The 21,813-nt window shown below is 51.2% G+C and overlaps 1 protein-coding gene across 8 annotated transcripts in view; it reads left to right on the forward strand.

The window, feature by feature from the left end:
• Positions 1–927: 927 nt before the first annotated feature.
• Positions 928–21,813, forward strand: part of Lpin1 (lipin 1) — a 60,455-nt gene continuing 39,569 nt past the window's right edge. For 6 of the 8 annotated variants that reach the window (XM_070015275.1, XM_070015276.1, XM_070015281.1 and 3 more), the window contains exons 1-4: positions 928–1,145; positions 1,472–1,607; positions 19,429–19,629; positions 20,997–21,092. In XM_070015275.1, the coding sequence (XP_069871376.1) occupies positions 1,075–1,145; positions 1,472–1,607; positions 19,429–19,629; positions 20,997–21,092 (504 nt within the window). In that variant the 5' untranslated portion in view covers positions 928–1,074. Of the gene's footprint in view, positions 1,146–1,471; positions 1,608–11,339; positions 11,448–19,428; positions 19,630–20,996; positions 21,093–21,813 lie in introns of those variants that run through there. The other 2 variants (XM_070015277.1, XM_070015283.1) reach the window with 2 other exon arrangements.

The following is a 21,813-nucleotide window of genomic DNA, read 5'->3' on the forward strand; positions in this document are numbered from 1 at the left end:
TGGCTTTGAACCGTGATCCTCAGATCTCAGCCTCCTGAGTAGCTAGGATTATAGGTGTGAGCCATTGGAGCCAGGCTGTATTGGTGATTTTTGAGATAGGATTTCACTTCCTGTCTGGGCACAAAACCAGATGTCAATCCATTATTTTTAGGCTTCCCAATGTGGCTGGGGTGACAGGCACGTGCCACCCCATCCAGCCTCTTGAGATATATTTCATGGACTTGTCTGCCCGACTGGTCTGGAACTACAGTCCTGAGCTCCATATTCCATGAGACACAGGATGACAGGCATAGACCATCATGCCCCCTTATGGATTGAGATGGGAGTCTTGTGAACTTTTTTTTTGCCTTTGCTGGCCTTGAATCCCAATCCTCCCATTCCCAGCCTCCCAAGTAGTTAGGATTACAGGCCTGAGCCACCGGCAGCCAGTTGCTTCAGTCCTTTCTAAGATTCCCTGTGGAGCACCCATCGCTGGGAACTGGTACCTTTGTTATTCGTGACATCCCCCAGAGGGATCTCAACATGAGACTCAGTAGACATCACCACATTTCCATGCTTTACCGAGAATGGAGAGTTATCTCCTCCCTCCACATTTTGGGGTACACCTTTTGGAGGAAGAGCCCTCCCCACGTGCCTGCAATTCCTCCAGCAGATTCTGAGCTCATGGAGGATTCGGTCCTACCACGCTCCCAGCTCTCTCTCTCCACCTTCAGCGCTGGCCAGCCCACAGCTGGTCCCTTAAGCCCTCCCCCAGCCCTCCGTCCACCTCTTATCTTCCTCTGAGCAGCAGCAGGTGCTGATGTCACAACAGCAGTGAGGACATCACAATCCTGCCACCCCCTCCAGTGAGCTTCTTGTGGAGCCTGAGCAACAGGCACTGGAGTAGGGAAGGGGAGAAGGGGGGACGATGGGAGGGGAGGGGAGGCTGGGGGGCAAGGCTGGGAGAGCCAGTCATGCCAGACCTGGTCATAGCTACAGAGGGGTGGCCTAGCTTGCTAAGACCCAGAGAACTGGAAGGAAGAGGATAGCCAGAGACCAGAGCGAACCACCATCAGGGACCTTCCTGCGAAATCAATGGGAGCCGAATGGGGTCCTCACCACTTGCCCTTCAAATGTGAGAGACGGACTTTCTTCTGGCAGCTCAGGTGCACGGCTTCGGGGAGGGTGGAGGAGACCCAGGCCGCCATAGCCCTCCAGGGCCAAATGCCAAGCCTTCCTCACACTGGCTGCTTCTGCAAGAGGCCACCCAGTGACCGGCACGTAGGAGAACCGGAGCCCTGTAATGTGACGGTGCCTTCACTTCCGGCATTCACTGGCACCTGCTCAAGGGATTCTTTGAAGAATGATAAAGTATGGTCCCTAGTCATAAGATTCTGATGTATCCGATCGTCCAATCAGTTAACGTGGGGTAGGCAGCAGAGCGGCTGCTCGGATGTGGGGACCAGCCCCGTAACACCCAGTGTATTTTCAGGGAGTTCTCCAAGTTGGAGCCTAGCAGGAATCTCCTGGGAACCATTCCTGTTAGAAGGACGGCAGGCTACAGTAGGGAAAGGTGCTTGGATTCCCAAACCAGGACCCCAGAAGAGCAGCCCGCAGCTTTGAAGCAGGTGAAGTCTGGGTGGGGTTACTTCTTCCTCCTGTTCCTCCCCATTGTGGGCTTCACGCCAGTGTGGCTCAGCCCCTTTCCCTGGCTTTCTTCTCTTTCCCTTTTCAAATTCCACAGAGCGGATTCACCTGTAAGCCGCTGATGACAAGCCTGAACGCCACTCTGGCCCCCAGCAGCAGGGTTTATATTCTGGGGTTCCTCTGGGATTCTAAATGGACTTTCTGCTAGCTCTGATTTCTGGGTGGGCACAGGGCTGCTGTTAGTCCCACCACGTGACCCGTGATGATGTGACATCCTAGCTGGGGGGCCTGGCAGGGTCACACACCCACCGTCACTAGCTTCTTCCCTCACTCCTTGCCCTGCTTTTATGACTGGATAAGGAAAGAAAGGAAGAATCTGCTCTAAATCCAAAAAAGCATTTAGGGGAGAAGTGGCCCCTGCTCCCACGGGACACGCCGCAGAGGTCAACTGCATCCTGGCCTGCAGGGGACTCAACAGACCCGAAGTGCTGTCCACAGCCTGTACCAGTGAACTGCCAAATGTTTGATGACATTAAGGGCTGTCTCCAGCCCCGCCCCACTCACTCCTGCTCATTTCTATTGGTCCTGGGGGCATCCCTCCTCTCCAGTCTGGACCAGCCTCATTGGCTATATTCTGAGTCCCTCAGGGCCCCTTTCCTCCACCCCAGCTCCTCCACCAGCATGTCCAGGGGGCTCTTAAGCAAATGTGTCAAGGTTGAGGCAGTTTGACTGTGGTGGTTTCTTTTAAGCTGCAGAAGTTATTCTGATTTCATCACTTTTCTGACTAATGTATTCTCCCGCTGCTGGGATCCATGCCAGGATCCATAGCCTAGGGTGTCCTCTGGTGTGTGACAGTCTGCTTCTCTCCTTTTCTGATCTTGACGTTTTGAATAGTGGCTACTAGAAGGTATAGCTCTTTTTGGGGGTTTTGGGTGCTCGTATCATAATTAGATGGAGGTTGTTACTGGGAGGAGAGCCAAGAGGCTGGTGCCCAGGTCGTGATTATGCCTGCCAGTCCAGAATGTTCACCCAGAGCATGTGCTTAACTAGAGCTGTCTTCCAGGAAACCCCCTCCAATTTCCCTTTGCGATTACTAAACATTTGGAAGATTTTTTTTTTTTTTTGGTCCGTCGTGGGGCTTGAACTCTGGGCCTGGGCGCTGTCCCTGCGCTCTTCAGCTCAAGGCGAGCTCTACTGCTTGAGCCACAGCGCCACTTCTGGTTTTCTAGTGGTTTATTGGAGATAAGAGTCTCACGGACTTTTCTGCCCCGGCTGGCCTTGAACCCTGATCCTCAGATCTCAGCCTCCTGAGCAGCTAGGATGACAGGCATGAGCCACCGGTGCCTGGCTGGAAGATTTTTTTTTTTAATTGTGAAAATACTGTACAGAGGGGTTACGATTACATGGGCAAGATAATGAGTACATTTCTTATCAAGCATTGTTGCCTCCTCCTTTTTTTCCCCTTCCCATCTTCCTCCCTACCCCCCAAGATGTGTTTTTAAACTGTGTAGATGCCCTGGTTCTCTGATTAATTTCGCCCTCTTAAGGATTGCTTTCTATTGGGCATTTTCTTTCCTCCATTCTTGCCACCTTGATTGGAATCCCTCTTTAAGGAAGAGCTGTGTCTTCAGGGTTCATTTCTCTAGATAGTTATTATTATTGTTATTATTTTGATGCCGGTCCTGGGGCTTAAACTCAGGGCCTTCCTTTTGTGCTCAAGGTTAGTGCTCTACCACTTGAACCACAGATCTACTTCCAGGTTTTTGATGGTTAATTGGAGGTAAGAGTCTCAAGGACTTTCCTGTCCTGGCTGGCCTTTGAACTGTGATCCTCAGATCTCAGCCTCCTCAGTAGCTAGGATTACAGGCGTGAGCCACTGGCACCTGTCTTCTAGCTATTTTTAAATGTAAGTATAGATTCATGGGTTTTCACATTACTGAGATTGTAGTTTAATGGCATTGCTATTTATTTTGTAGAACAGCTTCCAGCTTTGGCCATTAGGAAGCCTTGCAAGGCTGTGCTCTTTGAACGTTCTTTTCCTTTTCTTTCTCCATTTTTTCCTTCTTTTCTTCATTCCTTTATTTGTTCATTCATTTGTCCCTTCCTCCTTCTATTTTTTGCACCTTTTTGCTTTCTGACGTCACCTGTTGTAGCCATGAAATCAGTTCTCCAATGGACCTCGCCTCCTTTCATTGGAAAGTCATATTTAGAAACCATGAGCTGGCAGCTTGGTGCACATGGTCTGGGTGTTGCCAGTGTTTCTGGTTCCTCTCAGTGGCCAGAGCCGGGAAACGCGTGGGCTTACAGTAACCACACATGTACACAGCGCTGCTTCCCACCCATTGTCCAGCATCTGCCATTATTGAAGCAGTGGAGCACGAGTTTATATCTAACTCCAGTTCAGACTCAGGTACAGTCTAACCTTCTCTTTTTCCTTACCTGTAATTTCTCTCCAGAAAGAAACCTTGCTCTTACTCGCTATTTGATTTGCCTAGTTCTTCCTATACTTTCCTGACAGTAGTTCAGAATTACCAACTGGATGTCAGCCCCTGGTGCTTGGCTTTGTCTGATATTTTTAAACGACATCTATCCCTATTTATTGTAGTGTATTTATTTACTGATTTATCTTTAAGTAGTACACAGTTGTGTGTGTGTGTGGGGGGGTGGGTGTTGGTGTAGAGGCTTAAACTCAGTGCCTGGCACTGTCCCTGAAGTGCTTCCCTCCCCGCCCCCCCCCCCCCCCCATCCTCCAGGGCTAGTGCTTTACCACTTGAGCTCCACTTCCAGCTTTTTGGTGGTTAATTGCAAATAGTCTCATGGACGTTCCTGCTTGGGCTGTCTTCAGCCAGAGTCCTCAGATCTCAACCTCCTGAGTAACTAGGATTACATGCGTGAGCACTAGGGCCTGGCCCAAGTTTGTTTTTTGGATTTCTATTTGAGGCACACATGTGCCTCACCTGCCTGGCTTCTTTGACAAGATAGCAGGAAAGGAAGGATAGAGAGGAAGGCAGGAAGCAAAATATAGTGTTCTCACAATTTCAGAGCAGGGTAATGATCTTTTAGTATCTGTGAAACTCTTTTGGGTCTATGTTGTTTCACTAATCTATGATATTAATGAATACTTTGGGATAAAGAAAAATGTAACTTTCCTAAGTACAAAGGAATATGTGCTAAAAATCCAGGAACTCTGCAGGTGTGGATGGGAAGGAAAAACTAGGAGAGAGCAAAGAAAACATTGACATTATCCAGAAAGAACTATATTCATACTGGACATAGGTGGCTCATGCCTGTAATCCTAGCTACTAAGAAGAGGATCCAAGGATCAAGGTTTGAAGCCAGCCTAGGCAGGAAAACCCATGAGACTCATATCTCCAAATTAACCACCAGAAAACCAGAAGTGGAATGACAGCTCAAAGTGGCAGAGTGTTAGCCTTGAGTGAAAAAGCTCAGGGACAGCACCCAGTCCTAAGTTCAAGCCCCACAAACTACCACCACCACCAACAAAAAGAAATGTATTCATTACCTGACTTATGAAACTATAATTTCTGGAAGTGGCGCAGTGGCTCAAGTGGTAGAGCACATGCCTTGAGCTGCAGAGAGCAGGGACAGTGTTCAGGCCCAGAGTTCAAGCCCCACGACCAAAAGAAAGAAAGAAAGAAACTGTAATTTCTCTGTACATCATCTTTATAATAATAATAACAATAACAATAATAATAATAAAGAGCACTAGTAAGTATATAAAAAATTAAAAATTAAAATCTAGGAAGTCACCGTTATCTTTTCTACGCAGCCAGTGTCTTTTAAGGACCTGTGTAGGTAGTTCACTGGTGCCCAGACAGCTTTCTGAGCTTCCCATGAACTTCTTGCAATGTCGTCTTTTTGTTTTGGGCTATATTGGGGCTTGAACTCAGGGCCTGGGTGCTGTTAGCTTTTTCTGCTCAAGGCAGGAGCCTTACTACTTGAGCCACACTGCCACTTCTGATTTTTGGTGGTTAATTGGAGATAAGAGTCTCAAGTCTTTTTGTGCCAGAGCTCACTCCAAACCTGGATTATTTCTTAATTTTTTATTGTTATTTTAAAGGTGATGTACAGAGGGGTTACCGTTTCATAAGTCAGGTAATGAGTACATTTCGTTTTGGACAATGTTGCTCCTCCATTTGTTTTCCCCTCCTGTCTCCACCCACAAGTTGTATAGTCAATTTTCTTCTGCGTACTGCCACTGCTTTTATTTACCCTATGTCCCTCCACTTTTGTGCTTCCTGGTCCCCCAAAGACAGAAAAATGAACAAGACAAAAAAAAAAGAAAGGAAAAAGAAAAAAAAAACCCTTTGGTTTCCATTTCCTGCAGTTTATTTTGATATGTATTTTATATGATCAAAGGCACAGAGACATTGCGACTTTGTGTTCCTCCCGTAAGACTATCCTCCTGGGCATGAATGCCTAGATTCATGACTTTCTGGTGCCTGAGCTTGTGAAGTTCAGGGTAGATGCCCAGGAGTGGTATGGCTGGGTTGTAGGGAAGGTCTATGTTTAGTTTTTTGAGGAACCTCCAGTCTGCTGATGGCTCCTGGAGATCTTAGCCTCCTGAGTAAGCAGGGTTATAGGTGGGCCACCAGCTTCTGGCTTGCAGCCTCGCCTTTTTCCCCATCATTGAATGAGGCCCAGACAACAAGCAGTCATTACCGTAAATGGCTGTAAGTAGGAACTGTTCATGGTAAGAGATTACATTGTTGGCAAATTAGATGAGTCTCTATTGTCTCCTTGTTTCCTCAGAGCTAGTCTTACCGTTGTTATCTAGGCCATACCAAAGTAGATCAGCTGAACCTGACGGTGACCCCGGGACTGGCTAGGGAGCCAGCTACCAGGATGCTGTGTCTTCTTACCGGAAACCACTTTTATTCCTCAGCAAGCCTCCGCCCCTCCAAGCCAGGGGCAACCCCCCCATTCCCCCCCCCCCCAGTCCTCCCCCATCCACCCCAAGCCAAGGATCTATCTCCTGAGAAACAGAACCAAGAGAGTATACACAGAAAGAGCCAGATGAAAGAAGTCATGATGGGATGTAGAGACCGGGAATGGTCACCACGGGCTGGATGGGGGATCTCGTGGCTGGGCAAGGAAGTCTTCAGGACACAGGGTGACAAATGTCACCGGGAGATCGCTGCTCACAGGCCAGAGAATCACACAGGACTCCCTTGAACAGAAAACCAAACTGCTGGGCTCCACTGAGAAGACAGATTTCCGGCTGAGAACGCCCCCTAGAGAGGTCACTCAGAGGGTCAGAGGGGCACCCTGGTCTATAAAGCGTGTGTGTGTGTGTGTGTGTGTGTGTGTGTGTGTGTGTGTGTGTGTGTGTGTGTGTGTGTGTGTGTGTGTGTGTGTGTTGTGTATGCTGGTGCACACGTGTGCTGTATGAGCTGTTTCTGCTAACCAGCTGTGTGTTTTCAGTCACCTCTCTGTACTTTTGTTTGGTTTTAATCCACAACATGAGTTGTTCAACAATATTGACCTTGCAGGTTGGCAGTGTGCGTAGCATCTGGCTTACGGTAAAATGGAATCTAATTGTGACTGCTACCCTGTTTTCTTTTTTTTTTTTTTTAATCATGGTCACCTCTCTGGGTCTCTGTTGGACTAACTGGTGCCATGGGGACCAGGGCATAGGTTCAGAGCCTCAAGTTTTTTCTGTTTTCTTGTTCATGAGGTTAGTGCTCTGCCACTTGAGCCATACCTCCTGACCAGTTTTCAATCTGGAGGACTTTTTTGCACTGGCTGGCTTTGAACTCTTCCAGGTCTCAGCCTTCTGTGAAGCTAGGATTATAGGTGTGAGCCACTGATGCCCAGCTGCCTTTAATTTTTTTTTCTTTTTGTGCCTGTAATGGGGCTTGAATTTAGGCCCTATGCCCTCTCTGTTAGCATTTTCTGCTCTACCACTTGAGGTTAGTGCTCTACCACCTGAGCCACAACTCCACTTCCAGCTTGTTGGTGGTTAATTGGAGATGAGAGTCTCCTGACTCCCTTACCTGGGCTGGCTTTAAACCTTGATCCTCAGATCTCAGCCTCCTGAGTAGTTAGGATTATAGGCATGAAACACTGGTGCCCAGCTGTTTTAACTTTTAAAGTTTCTTCCTTTCTAAACTCTTGTTGGCATCCTAGCTGGCTAGTTGTTTCTTAGCACTGAAGAGATGTGTCCATGAATGCTACTTGTTGAACCAGGGACTCAGAGGGAGGTGGGTGTGGGGGGGATGTTTTGTTTCTTATGGGACTTGAGGGAGCCCCTCCCCCCAAACACAGTCCTCACCCACCTTAGCCCTGGCATCTTGAGGGGGACAGGCAGAGAGAGGAGTGCTATAGTTGTGCAGTGGTTGATTTGGAAAACTCTAGCATTCTTGGGACAACCATCATTATCAATGATAACTGTTGTTAGGGAAATGGAGGAGAAAGGAAGGAAACAGGCTGGACTCCATCTTCCAGGAGAGGACTGATCATTAAGACAGAGCAGCGAAGGGGCACAGCCTTCCCCGGGCTTGGGACAGGAGTTGGGTGTTTATGAGGTCTGAGCAAGGAGGCAGAGGTCAATGAAAACACCATTGGGTCTAGGGAGGTGGGGGCTTTTCGGTTGGGCCCACAATGGAGTGTTTACGGGCAGGCTCAGGTGGATCGCCCTGCCTGTGTCAGGCAGTCTGCGCCTATCTTTGGTGGCTTGCCTGACATCTCTGTGCACCTGGGAAATCAGGGCGGGGGCCAGTCCTTCAACTGTGACCATCCACCAGTTCTTGGACCATAACCACAGTTGTCTCTTGCTGAAGGCAAGAAGGCTAGGTTTCCAGTTAGAAGAGGTGCCTGTATAGCAACTGAGCAGTTTCCCCTGTCCACGTGCATGGTGGAGCAATTCTTAATAAGACAGAGGTCTTGTCTTCCATGGAAATGATAGATAACATACTGATGTGTGGATGCTAGTGCTCTCTGATGTTGGTCCTGGGGCTTGAACTCAGGGCCTGAGTGCTGTCCCTTAGCTTTTTATTTTATTTTTATTTTTTTGCTTAAGGCTGCTGCTTTACCATGTGAGCCACAGTTTCACTTCCAGGTTTTTTTTTTGGGGGGGGTTTATTGGAGATAAGAGTCTTGCAGACTTTTCTGCCTGGGCTGGCTTCCAACCTTGATCCTCAGATCTCAGCTTTCTGAGCTAGGATTACAGGTGTGAGCTACCAGCATCATCTCTGGGCCCTTCTTCAGAGGGATGCGGCAGCCTGAGGGTTGGGGCACACTTTGTTCACAATGACCAGACTCTGTCAGCAAGGCCCATTCCTCAATGAGCTCCGGTTTAGACTTTGAAAGTCAGCTGGTCTGGCACCCAAGACCTGTTTTACCCCTTGGCTCTCCACTTCCCAGATTGTGAAACTGAGTCTCTAGAATCTAGGATGCTTGGTTGTTTGGTGCAGGTTGAGTTCCTCCTTCCTCTAGTCCTGAAGCAAGTTTACTCAGCCCTGGGGTTATTTCCCTCTTCCGAGAGGGGGACTGAACACTGCCAGGTCTGGGATTGGCCCAGGGGATCACCTCAGCCCTGAGGTGAGTCATAGCGCTGTCACTGGCCAGGTTGCTGACAACACAGCTCAGGGCCCTGCCAGGGGGTCTCCAGGAGGCACAGGTCAGGATCCAATTCACTTTACAACCCGGGTGTACAAGATGACCCAACACACGTTTTCTTCTTGTGGTGCATTTGTAAAGACGTCATCTGGCGTGCCTGACCTTCCTGGAAATGCCTGGAAATTCCAGCAAAGCTGTCTCTAACTGGCTCTGAATCCAGCTGTTGGCTAACCAAAGTCTGCTTGGGGGCCTGCCAGCCTGCTCCAGCCCCAGGCTTTACCTGTCCAGCTTATGTTTCTAAGCCTCTCGTCTCCAAACTTGACACATGGAAGATAGTTGTTTTTAAAAGGCTTCCCTTGAAGGAAGTAGGACCTGCTTCCTAGAGAGCTCACGTGTGGGAGGGGAGGGGGGCTGGGGACTGCTTTTGTGGGCCTTGAAGCTTCCTTCATTTGTGGCAGCAGATACAGTCCTTCTGTCTGCTCAGAAATTGCTCTAGACCCTTCTGGAGCCTGTCCACCCTGGCCATAGCCTAGGGGTCTCATCAACCTGGAAAACCTCGCCAGACAGCTGCTCCAAGCTGCTACTGGAGCCAGCCAGACCCGTCCTCCTCCATTGAATCTTCAGGGCCAGATGTTTTTGTGTGTATTGGAGTTTGATCTCCAGGCTTGTGCTTGCTAAGCAGGTGCTTTCCTGTTTGACCTGCATCTCTAGTCTGTTTTACTGTTTTTCTTTTTTGTCCATCATGGGGCTTGAACTCAGGCTCAAGGCTGGCAAGGCTTGAGTTTTTTTTTAGGCTAGTCACTTCTGGTTTTCTGATGGTTAATTGGAGATAAGATCTCATGGACTTTCATACTCAGGAGAACTTCTAGCTTGGAACTGCGATCCTCTGATCTCAGCCTCCTGAGTAGCTAGGATTACAGGTGTGAGCCACTGGTGCCTGGGTTACTTTTGAAATAGGGTCTTTTCCCTGATCCAGCCTAGACCTTAGCTCACTTATTTTCGCTTTCCACATGCCTGGGATGACAGGCATGCACCACTATACCTAGTCTTTGGAGTTGACATGAGGTCTGAGAACCTTTTGCCGGGGCTGGCTTTAAACAACAATCTTCCTGATGCCTGCTTCTAATATTATCCTGTCTTTCCACTTCCCTTGGAGCAAACATACTCCTCACAGTCTGACCCCCATCTGTTCTCTCTCCCTCCTGTCCCTCAGTGTGTCCTGTCTGCTCTGCTCCTGTCCACTCCTGTCGTCCATTTTCCATATCCAGTGCTCAGGCTTCAAACGCTTCTAGGAATGACATGAGCAATAATACCCTTACCCCCTGTTTTGGCCTATGAGATCCTGCAACCACTCCAGCAGCCTGCCTCAGGACCTTGGCACTTGGCAGTCTTGTTCCTTCAGAAAGCTCTGTATCTTTGTATGCCTTGGGGCTTCTTGCCATACAGGGTCTCAATTTGAGTGGTGTGATGACAATCTGATGTCAGTCTTATTTAAACCTTTGGTCATTACCTGCCCCCTACTGCACAGTGTAAGCTAACAGGGTCCAGGGGCCCCCTCTGATCATTGGGGTAAGAGTGGACCAAAAGGCAGAAACTAACTGCAAGTAACAAAATGGTCAACAGGGCTGCACTTGGGGTTGAGGGTGGGTGTCAGAAAGGTCACAGGTCAAGGTTGTGCCAAGATCCTTGAACAAGAAGAAGGATGAAAACATCGATCAGATCCCATTAACTCTTCTACCACCCACCGCCCCAGCCCTGCCAATGACCAGGCTGACCCTTACCAGGGGTGCTGCATGCCTGTCTAGCTCCCAAGGTATCTTTATAGAATGTCTTGTCTGGAATAGAAAACAGTGTGGAGAAAGAATCAGACATATGACCTAAAGGGGAAAGCTAAGGCAGGAGAGGCGTCCAAAGCTGGACGGGCGCCTGCTTCTTCTAAGTCAAAGGGGACCTCCTCGGCCTGTGTCTTGGCGGCGCTGAAAGCGGCCGCGTCTCAGGCGCCTCCCGAGGCCCCCTGGCGCCACCCCGCGGGCCCCGCCCCGGCCCCGGCCCCGCCCCCGGCCCCGCCCCGGCCCCGCCCCGGCCCCGCCCCCGGCCCGCGCCGCGCTGACAGCGGTTGGCGCCGTGTTTGCCTACAAAGGCGGCCGGGAGCGCCGCGCCGCACCGAGCGGAGTCCGCGTTGCTGCGGGGTCGAGGCGGCGCCTGGCCCCACCGCACTCTCCGGGAAGTGCTTCCAGGAGGTAGGCGGAGGGCGGGTCCGGAGGCCCGCAGGCCCGGCCAGCATCCTGTGGGCCTTGCCGGAGCGCGCGGGGGCTGCTGGGACCCGGCGGGCCCCGGCGTGGGGGGCGCGGGGAGCCCCGGGCCCCCCCTCCCCGCATAGCCCAGCCCGCCCCGACGGCAGCGGAGCCCCCTCCCACGGCGGAGCCCAAGGCGGAGCCCCTGGGCCGCGGGCGGGCGGGGTGGGCGCTCCCTCTGCAGGGGTCCGACCCCCCCCCAAACTTCCCCCGAGAGTCAGGAGTGGGTAAACCGAGGCCCGGGGAGGGGGCCTAGGGGCCTAAGGTCACCCGGGGTACGAATCCTGGTCCTCCGGTGGCAGATCTCGGCCTGGCCCCCACCCGCACTTTCCCTGCGCCCAGGTGGGGGGGTTGGAGGTGGGGGGCAGGGGGTGGGGAGGTGGGGAGGTGGGGGTGGGGTCAGGGGGTGGGGGTGGAGGGCAGGGGGTGGGGGGCGGGGGGGCTGTCAGCCCTCCGCACAGGGGTGTCTGCGGGGCAGGTCAGGGGCGTCCGGAGCCCGCGCACCCTTGTCCGGGAGGGATGCCCGGGCAAGCTGGCTGCTGGTCTGCCTGGTCAGTAGTTGGAGTAAACAGATGGCCACCTTAGATTTGAACACCAAGCAGGAAACTCGGGCCAAAACAACTAGCCCCGCGTGGCTGGGAGAGTTGCCCACACCGGCGTCTTCCCCCAGGGTAGCAGAAGTCAGTGTCTTTTAAACCAGGGGTTGGGGAGGTGGTGAGGATTAGCAGGTTTACTGTTTATCCTTGGGGGGTGTTATGAGAAAAACTTGGTGGAATGCACAATAACTAGTAACTAGTAGTAACTGGTAACCTAGTAAATAGACCCCCCCCCCCTTGGTGGTGGAAGGTCTGTTGGGCTTAGGGTGTGTAGGTTGGTAGTGTGTGGATGGATGGTGGTTTGTTTGGATTTGTGTTCACAGGGATTTTTGTTTCTGCAGGAGTGCTGGCTCTGGCCTTTGTCCCTGTTTGTTTGTGTATGGGGCTGTGCGGGGTTGTGGAAGCCAGTAGTGGGCTTGGTCCTGTCTGGGCTGCCCTGCTGTGCAGTCCGGTCCTGTGCAAGGTCAGATGACAGCTGTCCACTTCATCTGCACTTGGAAAAGCAGCTGGCCACAAGGAGTGTGGCTGAGTCTCATTGCATGGGTGGGAAGTTGGGTTCAGGGGACCAAGGTGGAGGCCCTGGTGGTGGTGGTGGTGGTGTGAGCCTGCCCTGGACAGGGCAGGGTGCCTTCAGGCTGAACCAGAAGGAAATCTTTGGGCCCTGCCTGCTGCCAGATCTGCGCTGTCACATCTGACACGGGGCCAGAGGCAGGGAAGGTCAGGAGATGGACAGATATTGCAAAAGAAGCAGCAGAGGACATTCTGGCCGAGTGAGAGGCCTGGCTGTGTAGTCCAGCTGACCGCTTACAACTGGATGACAGTTCTCTGGGCCTCAATTTCCTCATTTGTGAAAGGAAGAGCAAATTGTCCCGATCCATGAGTAGGGACTCTGAGGAGGGACTTGGAGCCGGCCAGGAGGGCTTTTTGGGTTTTTTGCTTGGTGGGGTTAGGGCAGTCCTGACCAATGCTGGCCCCTGATACAATCTGACCCCTGCCTGCCTCCTGTTGCCCTCTTGTTCTGTGACTCAGCTCTTCTTGTTGTCTTCTCTCTCCTGAGTTCAAGGTCTGTAGGGACCTAAACGAGAGGCAATGATCTGGGTGAGGGCACGGAGTGGAGTGGGCTGGGAGGGTAGAGTGGTCAGGCCCTTGTTCCAGTAAGGCCTTATATGTGTGTATGGGCATGTTCACATGCGTGTGTGTGTGTGTGTGTGTGTGTGTATGTGTGTGTGTGTGTGTGTGTGTGTGTGTACTCCAGAAGCTGTGGCTTAGAACATTTTGAGAAGACCCAGAAGGGAGTGATGGAGCTGGGACATCAAGACTGTCGGTTTGACCTGCTTGCACTTGGTCTTGGTCAGTGCTAACCATGCTGGGGCCTGGGAGCGCGGGACGCTGGGAAGGGCGGCACCGCCCACCTCATTGTGGGCGCCAGTCACACTTTCTATCCTCTATGGAATCCCCATCTCATCCGTTTGCCAAGAAACCCACAGACTTCAAATCAGAAAGGGGCTCATGGCGGGGCAGAGGGGAGAAGGCAAAGGTGGTCCCCAAGGGCTTAATGGCAGGCTGTGTGAAGCGTTCCCTTCGTCAGCTCTGAGCCAGAGTGTGGAGACGGCTTCCCCTTGGAGCCATACTTGATCCTGGAGATGAGGGGTCAGGAGCGTCGCCCCTTCCTCCAACATCTCCCCTCTTGCCTTTCTGCCTCTCTTGTTCTCCTCATGTTTTTTCAGTAGATAAACCAAGCCCCAGCTGATACTGGCCTGGGCTGGTTGTGTTGCACTGGCTGGAATATTTTGGGAAAGTCAAAGGTATGGGCCAGTGTTTTCCATAGAGCAGCTTGTGACCCAGGGAGAGAAAAAAATCAGTGTAATTGACTGAAAAGCATTTTTAAAATAAGTGACATAGAACAGAAAGTTCTAGAAAGTAGTAGAATAAATATGCTGGTCTTCAGGTATTATTTTGTATGACTTTTGTGATTGTGTGTTTGTGTGTATGTGTATTCACACATGTGCACAAGGTCTGGACTGCGGTTCCAGGGTTATGGTCTGATGACCTCCAGGATGACCTCTAAGGGTCTGGGAGCTGGGCTAGCAATTGGGCATCACCCTCTTCCCAGGGCACCCTTCAAAAGACCCATCAGCCCTGCAGAGCAGCAGGGTTTCCATGTGGGAGTTTTTCTTACTGAAAGCCCCAGACAGATAACATGTGACTAGATGTTGACAAAAACCATGTAGCTATTTGTGTTTGCAGAGCAGTCTGTGTGTGTGTGTGTGTGTGTGTGTGTGTGTGTGTGTGTGTGTGTGTGTGTGTGTGTGTGTGTGTGTGTGTGTGTGTGTGTAAGAGAGGGGGGGGGTGGGGTGGGGGAAGAGAGTTGTGGGACTTGAACTCAGGCCTGGGCAGTGTCCCTGAGTTATTTTTGCTCAAATCTAGTGCTCTACCATCTTCTGGTTTTCTGGCGGTTGATTGCAGAGAAGAGTCTCATGGACTTTCCTGCCATGATCCTTAGATCTCAGCCTCCTGAGTAGGACTTACAGGTGTGAGCCACAGGCACCCGGCTCAGCCTTTTTTTAAACCACACATTCAGATAGGCATGCGGGGACATGGACACCCCTGTAACTCCTGGCACTCAGGAGACTGAAGCAGGAAGAGTCAAAAGTTCAAGTCCAGCCTGGGCTACATAATGAAACCCTTTCTTATAAAACCTGAACAACAACAAGCAACACCCCCTTCCCAATAAACCCTCCCAAACTCCATATGCATTTTATTCACCGACTCTCCTCCAGAATTGGGATGCTTCTGAAGCCTTGCTCAGAGCAAGATGCACAGTGCCCGCCAGGGCCTGCCCTGTTTCTCACCTCTGTCTTGTTGGCCGTGCATAATTTAAATACCATAAATCTATGCAGAATATGCAGGTAGAGACTACCTTAAACTTTATGTTATTTTTAAAATTTAAATTTTGTTATAAAGGTGATGCATAGAGGGGTTACAGTTACCTAAGTCAGGTAATGAATATACTTCTTTTTGAGTAGTGTTACCCCCTCCCTCAATTTCTCCCACTTTCTCCCCTCCCAACTCCCTTCCCTGCCCAAGTTGTACAGTTCATTTCCAACATAGTGTCACTGTTGCATTGGTTCACACTTTGCCCCACTGTTTCTGTGATTCCCCTTCCCTTCCCCAAGTCAGACAAAGGGTACAGAAATAAAAAGTGACAACAAGGAATAAACCAAAGAAAAAAGATGTAACTGCAAGCAGTACAATAAACCCCCCCACCTCTTTGTTTCCATTTCTTGGAGTTCTTTTCAATAAGCATCATTTTGTATGGTCATATACACATAGCTATAGAACCATTGGGACCCTCTCCTAAGGACGTCCTCCTTTAGTTCTGACTAAAGGAGGGCTGCTCAGTTAATCATGTCTTTTACTATCCATTGGATTAACTTGGACCTTAAGTTTTCGTCTGGAGCCTTTTGTGACCACGTGGCCAGCACACTGCCAGCGCGTGGCCCTGGCTTGGCGGAAGCAGTTTGTGAAGGACAGCATGTGTACTGGCTCACGCTGGTCCTGTGTGGTGGGCATCTGTTTTACAGATAGCAGAAGTGAGGTGCAGACAGGTTGTAACCTACCCAGGCTGTGGGCGCAGTGGGAGGAGGCCCTGGAACCCAACCACAGGTGGCCTTGGCCACCCCTGAGCCGTGTCCACTTGCCCAGGTGATGTGGCCTGGTGTGCCGGAGGGCATGCCATGCAGAAGAGAAGTCGCAAGAGCCAGACACCCTGGGGCAGGGTCCTTGCCAGTGTGGACACTGCATGCCACTGGAGAGACCCATCCTTGTCCCAAAGACATGGGCCTCAGCTGGCTGGTCCCGGGCGACTTCCTCATCACCAGCCCTGCTGCCCAGGCCCTTTGTGCCCCTTTGCAGGCGCCTGAGGGCTCAGGGCCTGGGCTTGCTTCTTGTGAAACTCAGTGCCGGGGAGCTGGCCAGTGCCTCCTGCCAGCCCACGAGGTCCCTGCCTCTTCTGCTCAGTGGTTTCCGGGGGAGCAACACAGGTATGGACCCAAAGGGTTCCCTTCCTGCCTGCCCGCAGCGGGAGCTCCCAGGATTTGGGTCAGTATGGAAGTCATTATTACATGATACAAGTTTTGACTTCTTGTGGTATATACTTGTTCCTGTTCAGGGAGCTTTTCGGGGAATGGTGCTAGGATTTGAACTCAGGACCTCTTGCTTATCAGGCAGATGCTCTGTCACTTGAGCTGTATCTCCAGGCCTTTTTTCTCTGGTGGTTTAGAGAGAGGGTCTTCCTTCTGAGAGTGTGGATGAGCCTCAGTCTGCCTACTTTAGGATCTGTACCATTGCTGGGATGACAGGCATGCACCGCGAGGTCCAGATTCCCTCTGTAGAGTTGGAGTCTGTCTGGTGAGCCGGCCTGGATCACTGTGCCTGGCTGTGTGTTGAGGAGGGGGTCTCGTGGGCTTTTCTACCTGGGCTGGCCTTGAACCCAGATCCTCTTACTCCACCGTCCCAGTCTCCCTCTAGGATTCCATGCGGGGGCCGCCAGCGGCCAGCTGCCTCTGTGCTGTCTCTGTGCCAGCAGTTGGCGCTGCAGTTGGAGTATGAACTTAGCAGCGGAAAAGTTGGGGTTTGCTAGTATGTGTCCCAAGGATCGTGGCTGACAGAGGCTTGCCCCAACGAGTGACCCCAGTAGCAAGAGTGAGTGCAGACAGTCTGTGACCCCCAGGGTCATCAGCCCTTGGGCTGGGAACCTCTGCAGGCTTTTGATTGTCACATGGGGCTAGGGTCTCCTCAGACAGGAGTTAGTGGACAGATGCGTTTCTTTCTCTAGTCCCACTCAGAAAGCAGCATTTCCTGGCCGCTCATGACACTAGGAGAAAGCTGCTGCTGGTTTTGGATACAATGCAGAATTGTCTAGGGTGTCAGCGTGCTGCTGGGCTTTGACTCCCCAGTGCTGTCCTTTCTGGAGCTGGCTGAGGAGGGGTGGCCAGGGCTCTGAGCCTCTGCCAAAGGCCTGGAGTTGGTTGTGGGATTAATTGGGGCGCCATCTCCTGCCAGGGGTAGGTAGGGCCTTGTCTTTCTCCTGTACTCCAGGAACTCCCAGCTTAAGTCCCACCTTTTTCTAGGAAGAACTTGGGTGTCCAGTGGTATCTGATGGGAAGTAATAACCTCATTCCACAAAGTCAGCCCAAAGATGCCACATTACAATGTGAGAGAGAGAGAGAGAGAGAGAGAGAGAGAGAGAGAGAGAGAGAGAGAGAGAGAGAGAGGAGAGAGAATGTGCATGTGCATGTGCACACATGCCCATGCCACCTGTGATAATCTTAGAATTTCTCTGTGAATCTCCAGTGTGGCTTAGAGATCCCAGTCTGGCTGAAAGGTTCTCATGAGATTTAGCTGCGATTTTAGGAATCTTTTGGCTTCAGGTTATTTATCTCCCCCCCTCCCCCTGCTTTTCTGCCAAACTTTGACTTTAAAAGCAATGGACTTAAAGATGATCTGGTGTGGGGTGAACTAGGAGGGGTAAAGCAGTTCACCAGGAAATGGAAGCATATCAGTGCTTTCTCTTTAGGTCCTAGTTTCTCCTGTTGACCTGAGGTTTTAAAGTACTTTCCCTTTACTACCCACCAGTAGGCCTCCACCGCCCCCACCCTGCCCCCACTGCGGGGTTACAGGGTCTCATGTCCTCAAGGAAGAGAAAACCAGGCAGTAAGAAGATTAGCAGGCCAAGAAGGGAAGTGTCTGGGCTGTTTTTCTCTGGCTTCTTATCTTCCTGTAAATCACACTAGCTGCTTCCTTGAGCCTGCTGAATTGCTTTTACTTCAGAAGCAATGGAAGGAAGTGACTTTTGGGAGTTTGCATCCAGCTGACTTAGTCTTGTGATCCATTTAGTCTAGCTCAGCATTTCTATTTTTCTGTTTTTCTTTGGCAGCACTGAGGTTTGATCTTCTAGCAAGGTGCTCTACCACTTGAGCCAGCTCCTCCACTTTTTTTTTTTTTTTTACTATATTTTCCCCCCTTTTCTGGGTAAAGTTGGTTAAATCTGTACCACCAGAAACAGAAAATGTGTGTTGCGATATTTTGTGTGTGTGTGTGTGTGTGTGTGTGTGTTACTCATTAGCTGGGCAGGGGAGTAACTGCTGTGGTTGGAAGGGAAGCTGGGTCTTTGCACCCCAAATGTTCTAGAAGGTCTGCCTCCATCCACAGTGGAGGGAAGGAAGGGATCCATGTGTCTCCCTTAGAGTTTTAAAGTGCACCAGGTAGGGGAGCTTGGCCCGTGTGTCTGCAGGTATAGCTCAGCACTCTTAGGCCTCTGGCCTGTTGTACGGTTTAGTGTTCAGCTAGCAGCTCCTTGACTCTGCAGAGGGGCTGTGTCCTGCTGCTCAGGGCTTGCAGGCCCGCTCCCAGCACCAAGTCTTCTCTTCAGGGTTTTTATGGGGGCTTCTGAGCAGCATGATTGGTTACTGACGTTTGGTGATTGACCTCAATTCCAGCCAATCTCCTTTTTCTTAGCTGCCAAAAGTACCTTGGGATAATATGATTGGTTCTTCTGGACCAACCCCTCTTTAGAAGTCACCTCATTAACCATAGGCTCAGGTGCTGTGGGAAGGGGCTTGTTAGGTGGTTCCCTGGCAGCAGCAGGGGACGTGGAGTGGGAAAAAGGGCCAGGTGTGGGGCTGGGTGGGAAGAGGATGGGCAAGTCCTTCGGCCTAGGTGGTATTGGAGCCGCAGCGTCAGGCCAGGTAGGGCTGATGCCCTCTATGTTGGCGGAGGACGGTGAGGGACTGGTTGGGCAGGATGAGTGGAGGCAGAACTTGCAGGCTGGAGAACAAGGATCTGGGCAGAGCCCTTACAAATCAAGCTACTCACTTTCCCAGTAACTCATGTTCCGTACTGACCCTGGCATGGTAGGGATATAGCAAGCTAAACTCTTCTCAAAAGCCTTCAGATAATTGTACACAACCTTTGCATGGCGACAGAGTGAGGCTCAGGTGACAGCAGCTGTAAGAAACAACCCAAACGAGTTCCAGGAGGTCAGCAAGACAGACCAGAGCCTGGTCACACCTGTTTTTAGGCTTCCTAGGATTAGGATTGGGTGTGCTGGCCCTACCAGGCTGGGGGTGGCTGGCCTTGTTGATGGGGGTTGGGGCGATGGGCTGTGGTGGTGGCTGTCCTAGAGAACATTCTAGAAACAAGGTGATCTGAGCCAGTATGGATGCGGAACGTGGGACCTGTTCTTGAAGTGTGTGTGTGGGGTCCTGGGTGGCTCTGGGTGGCTCTCCAGTTAACTGCTGGTGTGCGCATGTGCGTCTGTCTTTTCCCAGGCCCAGACCATGAATTACGTGGGGCAGCTGGCCGGCCAGGTGTTTGTGACCGTGAAGGAACTCTACAAGGGGCTGAACCCTGCCACGCTGTCGGGATGCATCGACATCATCGTCATCCGCCAGCCCAACGGGAGCCTGCAGTGCTCACCCTTCCACGTGCGCTTTGGGAAGATGGGGGTCCTGCGCTCCCGGGAGAAAGTGGTGAGGCGGGGCCTGGTGACTAGGCTCACCGTGTCTCTGCGGTGTGTCTTTGCTTTCGCCTGTCCTAAGCTGCTTGACCCAGATTCCTAGCGCTCCATTGGAAATGGCGGACAGTTAATAATTTACACAGTTCCAGTGACCTTGGCTGTGCTGGTCGACCACTCTAAGTTGTTGTGCATATGCTGGCTGTCAATCAAGGCCTGGATCCCGGGATGGTTCATTACAGCTCTCCACGACGTGGGGGCCTTCACTGGAAGACTCAGGGCTGGAGGCTGGGATCACGGCACACTCCCTGTCTCCATGTCTAGCACTGGTTCTGGCTCTTGGCTGTACTCTTAGCCAACACTGTTGGCCAGAGCCCCTCCTTGGGTGTTGGGCTCCCTTACAGCATGGCGGCTGGTCGTGAGATACGGGGCGGTGGAGGCTGTGTTCTCATGACCCCGCCTTGGAAGCCCTGTGGGTTCACTTCCATTGCGCAGGCTCACGGAGAAGAGCTGCATGCTTCCCTACTGATGGCAGGCGCAGGGCTCTGGAAGGACATGTAAAGGACCCAAAATTCTGATGTGGCCATTTTTGGGAAAGATTATAGGCCACACAGATGGAAAGAAATCCTTAAAACTAGGTCAACCATTTCACATCCCTCCTTAATGTGGAACTGAAATTATGCTTTACCATCATCATTATTATTTTGGTAGTGCTGAGCCATGCTGCTAACCCTGGTTCTTTGTTTTTTTTTGGTTGTTGTTGTGGTACTGTGGTTTTAAATGAAAGTCTTGCACTTACAGTGAAAGCTCTCCCATTTGAGCCATACTCCCAGCCTTTTGTCTAGTTTATTTTTTATACGGGGTTTTGAGCTTTTTCCTGGGGCTGTGTCTGGACTAAGATTCTCCTACCTCTGCCTTGGGATTAGCTAGGATGACAGGCATGTGGCACCATGCCTGTAGTATAATTGGTTTTAAGTTGAAGCAAATGATGTTGGCCGAAAGTATTTTAAGGAGTCCAACTTCTAGCAGACAAAAGTTCCAGGGTGTCAAAGGCTGGGCAGGGGAGGTGATCACTGCAGGGTGAACCTGACCTTTACTACCTGCTGTGCCATTCTCCTGCGCCGGGCACTCTCCTTGTCTGCCCTCAGCTGAAAAAGGGAGGAGCTGGACCCCATGGTGTTAGGAGGGCTTTTCCATCCTGGGATCCACCCTTCTTGGTCAGGACTGCAGCTGTACCTTGTGTGCAGGGTGCTTGCCGTTGAGGGGGTTGGCTGAGATTTGGGGCTCTGGGTGGGGTCAGAGTGTGTGTGGAAAGGCTTGGCCTGCCCTTGAGGGCTCCCAAGGTGGCGAGGAGGCTCACTGTGTCCTTCGCGTCTCCTTCAGGTGGACATAGAAATCAATGGGGAGTCGGTGGACTTGCACATGAAGCTGGGAGACAACGGAGAAGCGTTTTTTGTGCAGGAGACTGATAATGACCAGGTGAGGACATGGAGGCTGCTGTGGGCGGCGGTGGCCCCGGCTCGAGCTCGCGTTTCCTTTTTTATAACACAAATTCGTTTTTAAAATTTAATTTTACCTTTAAGGAGTTGTAGATAGGGGCTTCAGTTCAACATGTCCGTTTGTGAGTACAGTGCATCTCCGTAAATGCCAGCGATGATGTCATTTTCAGGGAAATGGGTGGACCTGGAGCAATTCACCTTCATTGAAGTCAGTTAGGCTTAGAGAGAGACAAAGGACACGTGTTTTTTTTCTCCTGTGGAAGTTAGATCTAAATGATAAATATATCTAAACATACCCAGAGTCATATGTCTGTGTATGCAAACTCACTGAAGTATGATAGACACGGGGAATTCCTATGGTGTAAGTCCTTTGAACAACTGACATGGAGTTTAACAACATAAGAGTTTATCAGGAAGCTGAGATTTGTGTTTTGGGGAGGGAGGGGAGAAGTCAAAGAGAGAGGAAGCAGACGAATTGAGAGAGAAAGGGTGGGTGAAATTGTCACAATATTCAGTGCCCAGATGTGCAAATGGAGCCAGGTAAACTGAGGGGATAGTGGGGGCGGGGAGGGCAGAACCGGAGGGGGGTTTGAGCTGTGAGCAGTGGTTCCTGAGCACATGGCAGGCAGGGATTTGCGTGGAGAGGTAACCATGGCTCTCTTTTCTCCGTGGGAGGGACTGAGCAGGTCAGGCTGTCAGGG

Source organism: Dipodomys merriami, unplaced genomic scaffold, assembly GCF_024711535.1.
Source record: "Dipodomys merriami isolate MVZ:Mamm:240054 unplaced genomic scaffold, mDipMer1.0.p SCAF_110, whole genome shotgun sequence".
Classification (NCBI taxonomy): domain Eukaryota; kingdom Metazoa; phylum Chordata; class Mammalia; order Rodentia; family Heteromyidae; genus Dipodomys; species Dipodomys merriami.